This window comes from Eupeodes corollae, chromosome 1 (genome assembly GCF_945859685.1).
Source record: "Eupeodes corollae chromosome 1, idEupCoro1.1, whole genome shotgun sequence".
NCBI lineage: Eukaryota > Metazoa > Arthropoda > Insecta > Diptera > Syrphidae > Eupeodes > Eupeodes corollae.
Genome location: NC_079147.1, coordinates 279,788,313 through 279,805,599, shown reverse-complemented (window position 1 = coordinate 279,805,599; position 17,287 = coordinate 279,788,313). Strand labels below are relative to the sequence as shown.

The 17,287-nt window shown below is 33.4% G+C and overlaps 2 protein-coding genes across 2 annotated transcripts in view; one reads left to right on the top strand and one right to left on the bottom strand.

Moving 5' to 3' along the window:
- Positions 1 to 17,287, bottom strand: part of LOC129938517 (uncharacterized) — a 111,853-nt gene that overhangs the window by 58,498 nt on the left and 36,068 nt on the right. The window lies entirely within an intron of this gene.
- On the top strand, positions 15,689 to 16,240 carry LOC129950794 (uncharacterized). Its single transcript, XM_056062715.1, has one exon. It carries the CDS (start codon positions 15,689 to 15,691, stop codon positions 16,238 to 16,240), a length of 552 nt encoding a protein of 183 aa, XP_055918690.1.

Here is a 17,287-nt window from a genome sequence, read left to right as displayed (position 1 = left end):
TGATAGACTTCCTGTCTTGCTTGTTGAATTTAATTAACTTGTCAAAAAGACAATAAAAAGGTTCCGCGTTGACAGCAAAAAGAACATTTCAACATCATTAACTCTCTACTGTGTACTGTCTTCAAAGGTTTAATACTTTCTACGTGACAGGTATAAGTGTATAGCATTAGCGGAACAAAACAAAAATACAGCGCAAGAATGTAACGAACAAAAAAAAATTATGAAAAATTTATTAATTCAAGGGGAATAATTAACGTGGTTTTAGGAGATTAAAAAGAATTCCATGGATATCAAATTGACGCAAGGTGAAAAATACGATTAATATGTTTAAGAACGCACAACGTTTTAAAGAAATTACTGGGATTAGTGTGAGGAAATATTTCAACAACAAGTAGTCAAGTGGAAGCATATCTAACCCTGTAACATAATCCTGATTTTTGGAAATTCAATTTAAAAAAAGAAAATATGTGACAATTTAAAAACAAACATTATTTTGTGAGAAGTTAAATTTGGAAAACTAAATAGCTTCCAAAAAGAGGTAACTATTTGAATAGACCGCTATCTCGCAGTTGTCACTTTTAACGTTGTCATCTTCTTTTGAATATTAAAAACTACACTTTTGCTAAAAGTAAAATGATACAACACTTCATTAAAAATGGTAAAATGCTATAAAAAATGATCAATAGTGTCCCAGCCGTGTAGTTTTATTGACAGAGAATCATATTTATGTACTGAGATCTCTATCAAACACGTGACTAAGTTTAAGTTAAATATAAGGTTCCAATGCTATTTAATCGATTGACTTTCAAGATGGAAATCGTTAAAGTTATCGAAGATATTTTATTCAATTAAATTTTCAGTGTGGCTTCAGGCCTGGAAAATCTATAATCGACCAACAAAAAGACCCAAGAACATAACATCGAAACAATCCATCTTTTCATCGATTTTAAAGCAGCTTATGACAGTGTAGACAGGAACGAACTATACCGTGCCAAGTTGAGTTTTGGTATCCCTACCAAACTGATACGATTTATCAGGATGACGGACGCTGGAAGTTGCGGCGTCAAAATTGGAAGAGACTCGACAGAAACCTTCGAAACCACCAGAGGAGAGGACTTCGACAAGTCGATGCGCTGTCATGAAGCTGCTTCAATATTGTTCTTGAAAGAGTGGTGTGCAACGCCAACGCCAATTCAAGTGGCACCATCTTTAAAAAATCCACACAATATCTTGGATTTGCAGATTACAACGACTTTATGGGAAGAACCAAATGAGCAGTGACGGGTGCTTTCTCCAATGTCAAATAGACACTGTACAAAACTTAAATCATCCCAGTCTTGTTGTATGGTGCAGAAGCATGGACCCTCTCCGAGACGGATGAAATACCTCTTGGTATCTTCGAGAGGAAGGTTCTGCGTGCGATTTATGGTCCGGTTTGTGTCGACAAACAAAGTAACATCTGACGGAGTAGATTTAATCAGGAGTTATACGAGCTGTACAGCGACTTACTACTTGTCAAAAAACTGCGTGTACAACGCTTTAGATGGCTAGAGAATGAACATCGAAGCTCCAGCCCGTAAGGTATTCCACGCCAAGCCTGAGGGAACAAGAAGCAGAGGCAGGCCTCATCTCCGGTGGAGTGATCAAGTTGAGGCTGACGCACGTACACTTGGCAGCAAGCTAGAAATCGAGTAAGCTGGCAAAAGTTATTACTTGAGTCCAGGAGCACAATGCGCTGTAGCACCAACTAAAGTAAAGTAAGTAAGTAAATTCCTTTTTTCTTTAACTCGTATCCTACAATACAATATTTTAGGCATTAAAAACATATTTGATGAAACTGCCATTTAAGCGACATCGTTTCCCACTTGTAAAAGCACATATTTATTTTTACAATGAAAGTCTAAAGTCATCCTAGCACAACAATTTTCGGTGTCAGACCAAGAGATTAAAATCAAAAAGAGGCTAGGATGCGGCCCACACTGATAACTTCCCATTCTGTCTGTCGATTTGTCTTGCTTAAAAGTTTGTATTTTTTCGTGTTGGGTTAAAAAAGTTGTTAGTTGAATTATTTTTAAAGGAAATAGTTTAGTTTGAAAATATAGTTTTGTTCAATAGATTTTTAGTCGAAAACAAATTTTTACCAATTTTGGTAGCATTTCTTAATTTTTTACAAATCGGATGAATGAAATAAATTTGAGAGAAATCAATATCCGAACATCAATTTTTACCAAATTTACGTACCTATTTTGGTATATATTATTAACTTCCCATAGGAAGTTATTGTAATGGGTCCGATTTGTCAAATTGAAAATTTTGACATTTTTCGACGTTTCAAGGTCCCTAGAGTCGAAATAAAAGATTTTTTAAAAAATGTCTGTGCGTGCGTGTGTAAGTACGTTCGTACTTCCGTACGTTCGCGACGTTTTTTTCGTCCTCCATAGTTCAAGGACCAGAAGAGATATCGACTTCAAATAAATTTTGTTATACAGATAACAAGGCAGAAAGATGCAGAGAGGGCTCTCAAGAAAATTGCGTAGGTGGTTTTTTAACCATAGCAGTTTGAAAAAAAGGTGAAAATTTTGGTTAACCCTTAATATCTTACGAACCAAAAACGCTAGAGACTTGAATTAAATTTTATATAATATATTGTAACGTGATACCAAACAGGTATATTTTTTGAAAAAAAAAAATCAATACAACGGTTTTTTTATAAATCAATAAAACCTCTAAAACTTTACGACTGAAATATGATTTCATCTCTAAAACAGTTTTTTGCAACGAAGAATAATGTTTTTGACATCTGATAAAATTTTGAGAAAAATTGAATTGACAGTTTTTTTACAAAAAATAAAAACCTAAAAAAAAATATTAATAAAAGTTGGTAAAAATTAATTTTTGACTCAAATATCTTTTCAAAACTTTGAGATGTTGGCTTTATTTTACTTTTATCTTTTAAAAAATCTTATTGTCAACATTCAGTTAAAGTTTGAGAAAATTCGAATTGACAGTTTTTTTACAAAAAATAAAAACCTAAACAAAATAAATATATAAAACTTGGTAAAAATTGATTTTCGACTCAAATATCTCTTCAAAAATTTTAAATACTAGCTTCAAACTAATTTTATCTTATAAAAAATATTGTTTTAAACATTTGGTGAAATTTAAAAAAAAATCGAAATTACGGTTTTTTTACAAAAAATAAAACTCGAAAAAAAAACAATAATAAAACTTAATAAAAATTTACTTTCGGCTCAAATAGCTTTTCAAAAAATAAAAATATTGGCTTCAAACTTATTTTATTTCACAGAAAATATTGTTTTCGATATTCAGTAATTTTTATATAAAAATCCAATCCAAATCCAACAGTCCGTTTTTTCATAAAAAAAATAAAACCTACAAAAAATAGTACGCAAATTTGGTAAAAATTGATACGAGTACATATAGACAAACTTTTAAGCAAGACAAATCGACAGACGGGATGGGAAGTTATCAGTGTGGGTCGCATCCCAGCCTCTTTTTTTTTGGCTTCAGTATTGGTACTATAGTTGCGGTTTTCCATTGGTTTGGATGTATACCGCATGAAAATATATTGTTGTAAAGATTGCAAAGGCGTAATTTGGCTGTTTTAGATAGATGAGAGATCATGGGGTACGATATACGGTCATATGATGGGATTGAATCTTTTAAGCTTTTTAGTGTGAAGTCGAACTCTGATATGGCAATGGGTAATTCAATCTTTTTGGCAGTACTGGATAGCGATGGTCGACTTTGAATACTAGTTTCTCGGTTATGTTTATTGTCTAGGAATCGGGGATGATAATTCGAATCTTTTGAATAATTTGACCAAAACTGGCCAAAAAGTTCCAACATTGTTTTTGAGTCTGAAAACTTCATTATTCCACAAGAAGACGTTCTTTTTATTGCTTGCTTTAGACTGAGGAATAGCTATGTTCGCTCCGAAAAGCATTGCTTTATGAAATTTTTTGCTTCTTTATTGATGTTATTACTGCAAGCTCTGATTTGTAGTTGCTGGCCCACTATATTTTGGTATTTGTTCCAATTAGCATATTTAAGTTTAAATTTTGGTGTGAACTTGGAGTTTTCAGCGAGATGTAAGTTGTAAATTTCAGTTATAATTGGGAAATGATCACTGCTATAAGTGTCTTCTAATGTGTACCAATTACAAAAGGATGCAAGATATGAGGTACTTAAGGTTAGGTCGATATGTGTTAGTGTTGCGTGTGTTGATAAATGGGTTGGGGAACCGTCGTTTAGAAGGATAGTATTAGAGTTAACTATAAAGCGTTCTATTTTTTTGCCTCTAGTGTTGTGTTTTGAAGAACCCCAGAGTGGGCTCCACGCATTAAAGTCCCCTAAAATGATTGAATCACGGGGTATATTTATAAATAGATCAGATAACATTTGAGATGTTATATTGTCTTTGTCGTGTTAATACGTGTTTATTATAGTTATCTTTTTTTCGAGTTGTATTTCAGCTGCTTTAACTAACAGACTTGTGTTAATGTTAACACAAATGTGTGGGATGTCTTTTCTGATTAACAGAGCAACACCATTTTTTTTAGATGTTATTGTATTATGGTTTTTAAAGTATGCATTAAAAGGTTTGGGACATTGCGGGGTAAATCCGAATGCACAGTGAGTTTCCTGTAATGCAATGATGCTTGGAGCTACGAGTATATTGTTAATGATAAATTGGAGGTCTGTATAATTATTTTGGTAGCCTTGTAAATTCCATTGGACTATCTTAAGGACCATTATTTGATTTAATGTGTAAAAAGAAAACACTCCGTTAAGTCTATTAAACAACTTAAGGAGTGAGGGGATTGTTATTTGTTTAAGTTTTTTTTTGTGTTTTATTGTGTTTTCAAAGTATTTATTTAGTAGAGTATTAATTTGTTGACTTGAATTGTGAATAGATGTTTGATTGGTTGTGTTTCTTATATTTTTGTTAATGTATTTGTTTATGAGAGTTTCTTTTTCGTTGTGTGCTGATGTAGTGTTTTTATTGTTTTCCTTATTGGGCTAGCTGGATCAGGATCAAGCGAAACCCATTAGTTTTGGCGCCCACCGGGGTCTTTGCCATTTCTGGGAGCGCACTTATCAATTAATTTAATAATCTACTTACAGACAGTTAAATTCAGTTAAATGAATTTGTTCTGAATTAGAGAATTTTGTATTTTTAGTTATTAATATGAATATTTAAAAACCGTGAAACTAGTGTGGACTGTACTCAGAGAGAGCTGGTTATACACTGCGAATTTTTCCTTTTATTTTTGATAACCTTAAGATTTTGGAATGAAATAAAGTTGTTATTTAAAGTTTTAAGTTATCGCAAATGAACAACCCTTTGGCTGATCTCATTTACTATTATTGTATTATTTATATTATTTTTTCTTCCAATAAAATAAACATTCATTGAACACTCTTAAGAAAATACTATTTTTGTAGTATTAAAACCATTCGCAACCTAGTTGCATACAAAAATATAGAACGTTCTCATCTCAAAATTACAATTGTTTCAAAATTCAATTAAAAACAAACTTCGTTAATATTTCTGAAAAATAATACCAACCTCTTGTGTCCTTCGTGTCTAAGAGATTTTATGTATATTTACATAGTGCATCATCTTCAAAAATGAAAACTTTAACCCTAAGTACAATATTCTTAAAGTTTATAAGTTTTAAATAATGCAAGAGGTTTTAACTTTAAGTTAACAATCAGCAAAATTAGCTCATTCACTTCACAAAGTTTAAGTAACTTTAAACTTAAACTCGTATATCTTTGCTCAGCTCAAAATAAATATGTAACTTTATTCCAAAAATTTTAAGCAAATAAAAGCAATTCCATTAGCTTTCACGTTTATGATGGCGGGAAACGAAACTTCAATATTTATTTTCATGTTAAAAATTTCTTTTCTCTTCATTCATATTCTCTATATACATATGTATTTAGGTACATAAGGACATAGGTACATAATATACTTTATACTCATTCATAGAATAACCAATCCTCGCAAGTAATATCCTTTTTTATTCTCTAACAGCTCAGTATAAGGTCTTTTATATATAAAACCCAAACCCAACTTACTAATGTAATAATCGAATTGTTAAGGAATAGCATTACAAGCCCTCTTAAGGCTATACAAAATTTTCTATGTAGGTACAGATGCTGCTTAACCTCCCCTTCTTCTGCCCATCACGTAAATCCCAATTGCTAAATTTGCATTTTCGAACACAAGTTTACATTATGAAATTGAATTGACTTTTTAGTTCCACATACAACTTTTGGCAAGAATCCATCCCACATTCAAAAACTCGGTAAATATCATCTGCACACAAAAAGCCAAAGCCATAGTAAAAAGAAACGAAATTCTTAAAAAATAGATATTTCAATATGCAGGCGCACAAGAGCCCCATCATAATATCCTTTTGTGCAAATTTTAGTGCATCCAGTTCCAGAGGTTTCATTGGTTTTTTGAAGTTAATATTGTTTGCATAGAACTCACCCCCAAGTGCTACAACACTGATGCTCCTCTGCTCTATGTCAAACACACTTAAAAGCATATCCTTAATGCTCTCGAGTCTCTTCTACCCATCATCATAGAATATTCTCCTGACCCAGATTAATCTTCTTCCTTTTTTGGAGTGTGGGGGTGGGGGTGGTGCAAGAGGCTGGCTGAGGGTTGCAGACGAACATTTTTGGAAATTGCCGTAAATAATACGATTAGTTGATGAAGTGATTTTTCGAATCATGTTATATACAACACTTAAACAACAACAGAAAACAACTGTCTTCTCTGTCAACTTCGATGATAAAGGGGGATGGTGAAAGGGGGGGAGGGATGTGGATGTTAAGGACGAACAGGATGTTGCCATTGGAGGTGTTCGGTATTTGGTATTCGGTGTTCAATGTTGGCGAATTTCGATTAATAAAAGTCGTGATGACACAAGTCGATTGGAGATCATTTGCCACCTTATACAAATTGAAGTGCTTTTCAATCTTCTCATTAATTTTATTTATAGTTTGATAAACAACAACAACAAAAACAACCGCACCAATATCATCAAACCTTAGCCAGCAATCCTTTGCAAAGGCTATTAATTTTTTATTTTGTTTTTCATACTTCTTTATACACATAATTTTTGTTGTTGTGTAGAATGCTTTTGAAATCCGAAAAATGGATAAGGAAAATAAGTCGAGGCTATATTTACGTAGATATAGTAATTTTTCGTCTCACATATAGATAGAAGATACACTTTGTATTTATGGAACGTGTTATTACAATGACATTAAAGATTTTATCAAAACAAAGTTGGTCTTTTTCCAGAGCTGTATTTAGGGATTTCGTAGGATTTATTGTAACTTATCGAATAATAAATTGTAATTTGTTTTTTGATGATTATGGGCAACCATGATTTAATTATAAAAGTTTCTATTCTCTTTCTCTCTTTTTCGCTTTTAATACAGCAAATAAAATATAGTAGATAAGTTACTCATGTTAGTTTTTGAATTTGTCTGACCTGATTTTTTAAGTAGTTTTTTAAATTTGTTTTTATTAAATATACACAAAATTGGTCAAAATTGATTTTCGACTTTAATATCTCGAGACTAATGAAAGTATTGACTTAAATTTTTTACCCGTGCCATGATGGTTAGTGTGTGTAGGACTGTCATGTTATAGGTCTTGGTTTCTCTGCCTGCCTGTACCACCTCAAGTTTTTTTTTCACGGGTGCTACCCCTTGCGAGGAATTGACAAATCCTCTAAGAGTAATTCGTGTCATGAAAAGAGCTTTCTCAAATCATCCGTTTGGATTTGGAAAAGAAACTATAGGTCCCATATATCCCTGACAATAGTACTCGCACTCCGTAATGGTTGAAAGTTGTAAGTCAGTAGGCCCTGGTTCTCTATGGATTGTTGCGCCACATAATCAATTTGTATTGACTTCAATACTTGTTCGTTCTATACAAAACTGTTGGCTGATTGTTATAAACATACTTACTTTTCGGGTCTTAGCATTGTTCGTATGAGCTCTACTACACCCAGCCATCTCAGTCGTTAGACTTTTATCCTTCTGGCTAACTCTGCCAGTACAACTTGACGTTCCATCTTCTGTTCGACTCACCTTTTATGCCTACGGGACCGTAGTTAGACGAAGTGCCTTCATCCGCTTTTGTCATAGTCCATGCTTCTGCACCGTATAACAGGACGGGGATGATGAGAGTCTTATATAGCGACACTTTGGTCCCTCGAGATAGAGCTTTGCTACTCAATTGCTTTCTTAGCCCAATGAAACAGCGGTTAGCAAGTGTTATTCTGCGTTTGATCTCAGCGCTGGTGTTGTTTTCTCCGTTCATAGCTGATACTAGGTAGACGAAGTTCTTAACTACCTCAATGCTACGTCTGTCGATGGTGACATTTAAACCAAGACGTCGGTGTTGAAGGTAATTTCTTGCCGCCTCTGCCTTAATGCTCGCAAAACCCTTATTGACATCACGCTGAGTTCTTCTAATTATGTCAATATCACCAGCACGGCTAGTTATTGGATAGACTTTTGAAAGTAAGTACCTCTAGTGTTGACGAGTGAGCTCTGTACTATTCTTTCAAGGACGATGTTAAAGAAATCGCAAGATCAAGTCATTGCCTTGTCTAATGCCGTTTTTGACATCGAAAGGTTCTGTTTAGTTGTTTCCAACCTTTATGGAGCAGCTCGAAATCTTCATGGTCACCCTGCACAGGCAGACAAGTTTGGCAGAGATGCCTAAACAAGACATGGCTCTTACAGCTCGTCCTTGTAGATGATGTCATATGCAGACTTGAAATCGATGAAGAAATTGTGGGTGTTAATTTGTTTAGTATATGATGTACAGTAATTGACTGCGAACTTTCCTGGTGAAATACCACACTGATAATGACCTATCAGGTTGTTGACGATGTTCCTTTAGATGTTTACATATTACGGCAGGTAAGATTTTGTAAGCGATGTTAATTAGACTGATTCCTCTATAGTTGGTGCAGTTAACATTGTCTTCCTTGCACAATCGGGCAAACAATACTGAGGTTCCGTTAATTAGGCATGCTTTCTTATCAGATAAGTTGGTACATGCTTCTTACCAAATTATTTCCAGATGTTTTTAAAAGCTTGGCATTCAAGCCATCAGCTCAAGCCGAGTTTTTAAACTTTAACTTAGATATGGCAATCTTCACTTCGTCTTAGTCGGGAAAACAGGATTGTTGTTTTTCGTCGTCTATATTGAATGGATCATCCTGCCTGACAGCGGATTTCGGTTCGTCGTCGCTGTTATACATTCTGCAGAAGAGGCCGTTCGATATCCTCAGCATTGACTGCGGTTTAACTATTATATTTCCAATTTCATCTTAGCAGCCTTATTTTCGACGTTTATGTACTTGTGAATTTCGTTTCACCTGCTCATACTTCATTTCTGCTTATGAACCTTTTAATATCCCCGACCACATGCTTCTTAGCTCTCTCTTTTTTCTTCTGAGGAGTCGGTATTCTTCTCTCTTTTTCTGCTCATAGAGCTCAAACTAGGGGCTTATTGTTGATGGCTGCTTGAAACTCAGCACGCCAGAAGGGGCTTCTTTGATTGTTCTGAATACATTGTGTTGGCGGCAGAGAACTTCGAAAAAGGTTATTAGGGAATATTGCGATTGTTGCCGTTTGACGTTTGACGTTGTATCTTCCCCCAACATCTCCCTGTTTTCTTTGAGTCTGGTTCTAGACGATGTTAGCTCCTTGGAAAGTTTGGATATAGGTAAATTAAAAAAAAAAACACATATAATTCAAGAAAATGCATGAAATCTTTATTTGAATCCATAGTACGATCCATATAATTTAATGTTTGAAGATTATTTAATACAAATGGTGATCTTGACCTGCGCTTCAAATGGTCCATCCACTTAGTCCAATTTTGGGATATTCTTTCAACATTTCGGCCGGTATCTCATGAATGATGAGAGGCTTGTCTGTATAGACATGAGCCTTAATATAGCCCCACAAAAAAATAGTCTAATGGCGTTAAATTGCACGATCTAGGCGATTCTCAATTCAATTTTTTTTTCAATTTAAAGGTTTCTTTATTTTCACAAATTTATTCAAGATTTAGAATAGTTTACCCCCAAAGCAAAGTGCTTATCTGCATTAGGTTATAAACAATGGTTATTATTATATTTTACATAGTGATTGAATTCATGATGCAATTGAAATTTTATTTTAAGAATAATAAACTTAACATAATTTATTAGGTATTTAGCATTACTTATTTGACTCATAGAACAAATTAAAATTCTAACAGAATTTTTTTGATTTCTTTCTTTCGTTTTTTAAAATTTCTTATACTTTTCAGATTCTGTGGTAATTCATTTAAAATTTTTGGAACAATGTATCTGAGCTCTGTGTTCCCATATAAGTTGAAAGTTGACGGAATTTTAAGCATTCCAAGTGCTAGTATTTAGATAATGTCTTATTGGCTGTGGGAATCTTTGGTCATCCATATAATGTTGTAAAGAAGTCATACGATGAATTGCGTTTACATCTAGAACTTTGAGGTGTGCATAAGAAGGTTTAATGAGTTTAATCAGACGATGTTGGAGATTCAGTATCTTAGCAAGGTGTGTTTCTGAAGTTTTTCCCCAGGCCAGGATTTCAAATCGAATACGAGATTCTGCGAGCGAATAATAAACTTACTTAAGTACTTCGAAGTTTGAAAAAGGTAAACCAAGGCAAATAGGGTGCTTTTTAGTTGAAGGCGTAAAGTGTTAATATGTTCACGCAAAAGAACATGTCCGTCTATAATAACTCCAAGTTACTTTATCTTTTTGACGATTTCGATTGGTTGGTTGTTGGCTGACAATAGACAGTGATCGTTTCGGTGATATAATGTTGAAAAGTTGAAATGGGTGGCGTATGTGCATAACTTTTGTTTTTGTAGCATTAATAATCAGTTCATGTTCATGGCACCACTTGGATATATTATCAAAATGTTTTCGAAGTATTTGTAATGCTGAATTCATACTTTTGTGTTTGACTATAATGGCTTTTTTCGTCTGCATATGCATAGGATGTATTAGTTTTAAACAATCGTAATAGTTCATTAGTATAAAGTATGAATAAAATCGGTCGCAGTTTTGAGCCTTGTGGAACGCCAGATACGGTAGGATTCTTCACTCAAAGTTGATGTTACTTTAACCTTAATCGACTTATCAGTAAGATAGCTTTTGAGTCAGACTGTTAAACATCCTCTGATACCAATTTTGTTTATGCTTTGAAGAAGTGTTTCTGGGCTGAGGGTGTCAAAGGCTTTGCTGAAAACTTCAAACAAGACAAGAACGTGGTGATTACTATTAAGGCCTTCAGAAAGTGTATTTGTAAATTCTCTTAACAGCTTTTCCGTACTCTTTCTTTTTTGAAATCCGTATTGGTATGAGTCGTTTCACAATAACTTCCTCCAAGCATTTTTCTACGGCTGACATGATAGCGGTCTAAAATTTTCCGTTTTAACGGTTTATTGACGTTTTCATAAGTTTTGGTTCGTAACCCTGGGTTATGCTACGATTTATTATGGCTTGTACAACCGGTACAAAAATTTCAGCAAAAAAAAGTTGGATATCATTCGATTCGCAGAAGCAGGTCCTCTGTAGAACACAATATGGTAAATCTGGCTGAAAGTTACCCGAGCAGTGCTGCAATTATTTCTTTCGAGTTTTGTAATGAAACTTTCAGGAATTATGCATTGTGGTTGTTAGAGCCTAAATATAACAATTTTTAAATTCAACTTGTCCAGATAACAAATTTAAGACCATCTTTAAAGTGTAACCACATGGTCACGCTAGCACCAGTAGGGTCCGTATATTTTTTTTAAATTGTTTTTTTTTTTTTTTTTTTTAAGGATATCATAGTAAAACTATAAAATGTTGATAAATAAATGTTATTATTTTTTATCAGGCATGAAAGGAAACATTTAGGATTGAGTGTGGTACTCAGCAAAATACCTTACACAAAGGCCAATATTGCATTTTTTACAATATGTGCTCATAACACTTTTGCAGTTATCTCCTGCATAGCGTCTTCGCTTCTCAAGCGGGATTACAAAATAATCGGTTCTATCAAATCGAATATTCATCATTATACCATCTTCATTTCGTTTTCTTTCTGGGCCGCGTTGGTTTGGGGGCTCGCCGTAGTGCGCGCAGTAGTAAACCGCAATGGACCTTTTGAACTCTAATAAGGGTTTAGTTCCTCTTTGCAACTGCCAGGCATTGTTTACTGCCACATCGATTAGCCATATGAAAAAAGAGATCCACTATTTTTTTCCACGGTAAGAAATGTGATGGTAATTAACTTCCAATAGGAAGATATTGTAATGGGTCCGATTAGTCAAATTGAAAATTTTGACATTTCTCGACGTTTCAAGGTCCCTAGAGTCGAAATAAAAGATGCGTGTGTACGTACGTCCGTACGTTCGCGACGTTTTTTTCGTTGTCCATAGCTTAAGAACCAGAAGAGATATCGACTTCAAATAAATTTTGTTGTACAGACAATAAGGCAAAAATATGCAGAAAGGGCTCTCAAGAATATTGCGTGGGTGGAGACAATTTTGGTTAACCCTAAATATCTTACGAACCAAAAACGATAGAGACTTGAATTTAATTTTATATAATATATTGTAAGGTGATATCAAAGAAGTTTTTTTTTGAAAGAAATCCATTTAAACCGTTATTTTTATAAATCAAAAAAACTGAGAAAAAAAAATTTTTCACCTCCAAAATTTTACGTCTAAAATATGATTTCATCTCCAAAACAATTTTGTGCAACGAAGAGTAATGTTTTTGACATCTGATAAAATTTTGAGAAAAATCGAATTGACAGTTTTTTCTTTATAAAAAATAAAAATCTAAAAAAAACATTACTTAAAGTTGGTAAAAATTGAATATCGATTCAAATATCTGTTCAAAAACTTTAAATTTAGGCTTCAAACTTATTTAATCTTATAAGAAATATTATTTTCAACATTCTAAAAAATGTTGAGAAAAATGAAATTGACAGTTTTTATACCAAAAATAAAAACCTAAAAAAAAGTGTATAAAAGTTGGTTTGACTCAAATATCTTTTCAAAAATTGTAGATATTGGCTTCAAACTAATTTTATCTTATAAGAAATATTGTTTTCAACGTTCGATAAAATTTTGAAAAAAAAAACGAATTGACAGTTTTTTTTACAAAAAATAAAACTCTAAAAAGAAGAATACTAAAACGTTGTAAAAATTTACTTTCGACTCAAATAGCTTTTCAAAAATTAAAAATATTCGCTTTAAACTTATTTTATTTCGCAGAAAATATTGTTTTCGATACTCAGTAATCTTAATATATAAAAATCCAGTGTCATATGTATGTTCCCAGTGAACTCTTCACCAAGTCAACCGATTTCGGTGAAATTTGGCATTTTATGTGTTAAGATATAGGATAGTTTATATTTCGAGTAATGGTCTAAATTGTTTACATATGTGTTGCAAATGAAAAATACTTTATATAAAATCTACTTTTCTAATTATATATGATCATTATGTTTTCTGAAATATATTTTGACTTTGAAAATAAAATTTTTTATTACCTTTAAGCTACATCGGTATTCCACGAAACATGCAAGAATACATTCAGGACGCGATGACTTAGGTCCGTCATTACGGACGTCCAGATTTGTTTATAACATTTACGTACAATCCAAATTGGGAGGAAATACAAACTTTATTATTAGTATGTCAACAGTCGGTACATCATTACGACATTACTGCACGAGTGTTTAAACAAAAATTAGAATCCTTAATTGATTTTTTGTAAAATATTTAGTCTTTGGCAAAACGTGTTGTTGGTTGTATTCAATTGAGTGGCAAAAGCGAGGCTAACCTCATGCTCACATTTTAATTTGGCTTGATGTTAAAATTCGTCCAGAAGAAATTTATCAAATTATTTTACGAAATTTACGAATGATACTATTACTGATATCGATGGTTATCCGTTGTACCGCCGTAGAAACGCCGATAACAGTGGTCACACATTTAAAATAAGAACGTCAAATTCTAACCAATTAGAAATTGAAAATCAATGGGTGGTACCGTACTCACCACTGCTCTCAAAAACATACAAGGCTCATATTAATGTTGAGCTTTGTAGTTCAATTAAATGCATTAAGTACATTTGCAAGTACGTCAATAAGGGCAGTGATTCAGCCATGTTTGGAGTACAAAACATAAATGAAAATGACGAATTATCTGGCGTATACTTAGTTTTTCCATACACCACAGAGAACCATCTATCCAACATCTTGCAGTGCATCTTGAAAATGGTCAACGTGTAAATTTCACTGAAGAGAATGTTTTTCAAAGAGAATTTGAACCACCAAAAACGACGTTAACTGTATTTTTCTAACTTTGTCAAAAAACTGATGCCTTTGGCCAATTCGCAAGTACATTATTGTATACCGATATTCCATGCTTTTTTACATAGAACATGTCAACTAAAAAATGGGAGCCACGTAAAAAAGGAGAACCACATCTTTCTATAGCAGGTATATTTAAAGCTAAGACACTGGGCGACTTTATACAGTACATCCAAAACAACGTGAATGCTTCTTTTTGCGTTTGTTGTTCCAATTTTTACGAAAAGTTAATGGTCGAGTGTTCAGTACGTATCAAGATGCATGTCGTGAATTGCAACTTTTAGAAGATGACAATCATTGGGATCTGACACTTGCTGATGCAGCTTTAACGTCCTCGACAAGTTGTATTCGTCAATTATTTGCCATCATCTTGACGACATGTTTTCCAACACAGTCATCTATACTGTGGGAAAACTATAAAAACTACATGACTGAAGATATACTTTACCGACTTAAGCAAACAAACCAATATACAAATCAAGATTTCTTACCAGATATGTATAATGAAGCATTGATATTAATTGAAAACTTATGTATTATGATCTCAAATTCATCACTTAGTCATTATGGTATGGCATCACCTAATCGTCCAGCTATAGACTTAGTGAATAGCGATTTGCAGCGAGAAGAACAATTTAATAATCTTGATTTAGCTACAATTGTTGCTAATAATGAACCATTATTAACTGACGAACAAAAAAATGGCTGTTGATGCTAAGCAAAGTGGTTTCTTTTTCTTGGATGCACCAGGTGGAATGGGTAAAACATTTTTGGTATCGTTGATCCTTGCGAAAGTACGGTCACAAAAGAAAATTGCATTAGCAATTGCATCATCAGACATAGCTGCTACTTTGTTAGATGGTGGTCGAACAGCACATTCTGCTTTTAAGTGACCACTAGATGTCCATAAAAATCCAAATGCTTTGTGTAACATTAAGAAAGGGAGTGGAATAGTTACAGTGTTACAGAGAAGTTCAATCATAATTTGGGATGAGTGTACCATTGCTCATAAACATTGACTCGAAACATTAAAAAGAACTTTGCAGGATTTAAACAGACTTGACTTTTTGGAGGAGCTATTCTACTATTATATGGTGATTTTCGGCAAACATTGCCAGTGATTCCTCGCTCTACTTTTGCTGATGAAATTAATGCATGCTTAAAACAATCTTTTTTATGGAAAAACGTCGAAACACTAAGGTTAACAAAAAACATGCGAGTACAACTCCAAAATGATCCGACAGCAAGAGTATTTTCGCAGCAACTATTAGATATTGGAAACGGTGAAGTGGAATTTAATCAAAATACCCAATGTATAAGATTGCCAGACAATTTCTGTATCGTTGTTGAAACTAAAAATGATCTGATCGAGACTGTCTTCCCAGATAAAATAAATAACTATCTAAATCACAATTGGCTCAGTAATCGTGCTATTTTGGCAGCAAAAAATGTTGATGTAGATCTTATTAACTATCAGATACAACAATTATTACCAGGCGATATAATGTCGTTTAAGTCAATCGAAGCTACTGTCGATAAAGACAAGGCAGTGAATTTTCCAATTGAATTTTTGAATTCTTTAGACATATCAGGAATGCCACCACACAATCTTCGGTTAAAAATTGGATCACCGATTATTCTTCTGCGTAATTTGAACCCCTCTTTAACTTGCAACGGTACACGTTTGGTAATCAAAAAAATCACCGGAAATGTTTTCGAAGCAACTATTTTGGCAGGAAAGTTTAAAGGTGAAATCGTTCTGTAACCACGCATTCCAATGATACCGTCAGATTCTCCAATACCTTTCAAAAGACTGCAATTTCCCATCCGTTTAGCTTTCGCTATGACTATTAACAAATCACAATAACAAACAATGTCTATTTGCGGCTTAGACTTAGAGAATCCATGTTTCTCTCATGGGCAATTACACGTGGCCTGTTCACGTGTAGGGAGACCATCGAGTTTATTTGTGTTGACAACAGACAGGCTGAACAAAAATTTTGTTCATCGATTGGCATTTCAGTAAACTCTAACTGTGATTTTATTTAATTTATGTTAATCATAGTATTTATTAATAAAATAAAACTAAAGATGTTATGTAAATTAGTGTTCAATTTTGTATTTTAAGTCCTTCCTTAATAACTCAGCCACAGCAACGCGTGGTCGGGTCTGCTAGTTTTTATATAAAATCCAACAGTCAGTTTTTTCATAAAAAATAAAATCTATAAAAAATAGTACACAAATTTGGTAAAAATTGATACGAGTACATATAGACAAACTTTTAAGCAAGACAAATCGACAGACGGGATGGGAAGTTATCAGTGTGGGTCGCAGAATCTTTTTTACATTTTGGTCTAGGCGATCAAATCCACACATGTATTTGTTGTACTCCCTTATTGCACACGGCCAAACTTTGCTGATTTTTTTTCCAGCTTCTCTGGAATAGCGAGATGCTGTTGAAGTTAGAAGATGCCCATAAAATGTCGAGGCAATGCAAATAACAGAGTTGTCAACCCATTTCATAATCTGTATTCCTGTTTCTTGCATTTTTTTGGATTTATATTATCCACGAGGCATTTTTTTTTTATTTTGTTTTTATACTCTAGAGGGCATCTTGAAGGAATTCGATTTTCCCTTATGGTTCCTCTCCCTGGAGAACTCTAAGTTTCTTTGTTGTTCTAAGCATAAGATAATTACAGTTTCAAAAAATATAATTATACAATTTTAATTTTCCTAGAAAAATCTTATAGGATTTTTTTTAAACAACAACTAAAAACTGATACAAAATGATTTTTGACTGAAGAAAATATCC

Bases quoted from the DNA above. Each gene is read 5' to 3' on its own strand.
- LOC129950794 (XM_056062715.1), top strand. From the start codon at position 15,689: ATGCGAGTACAACTCCAAAATGATCCGACAGCAAGAGTATTTTCGCAG.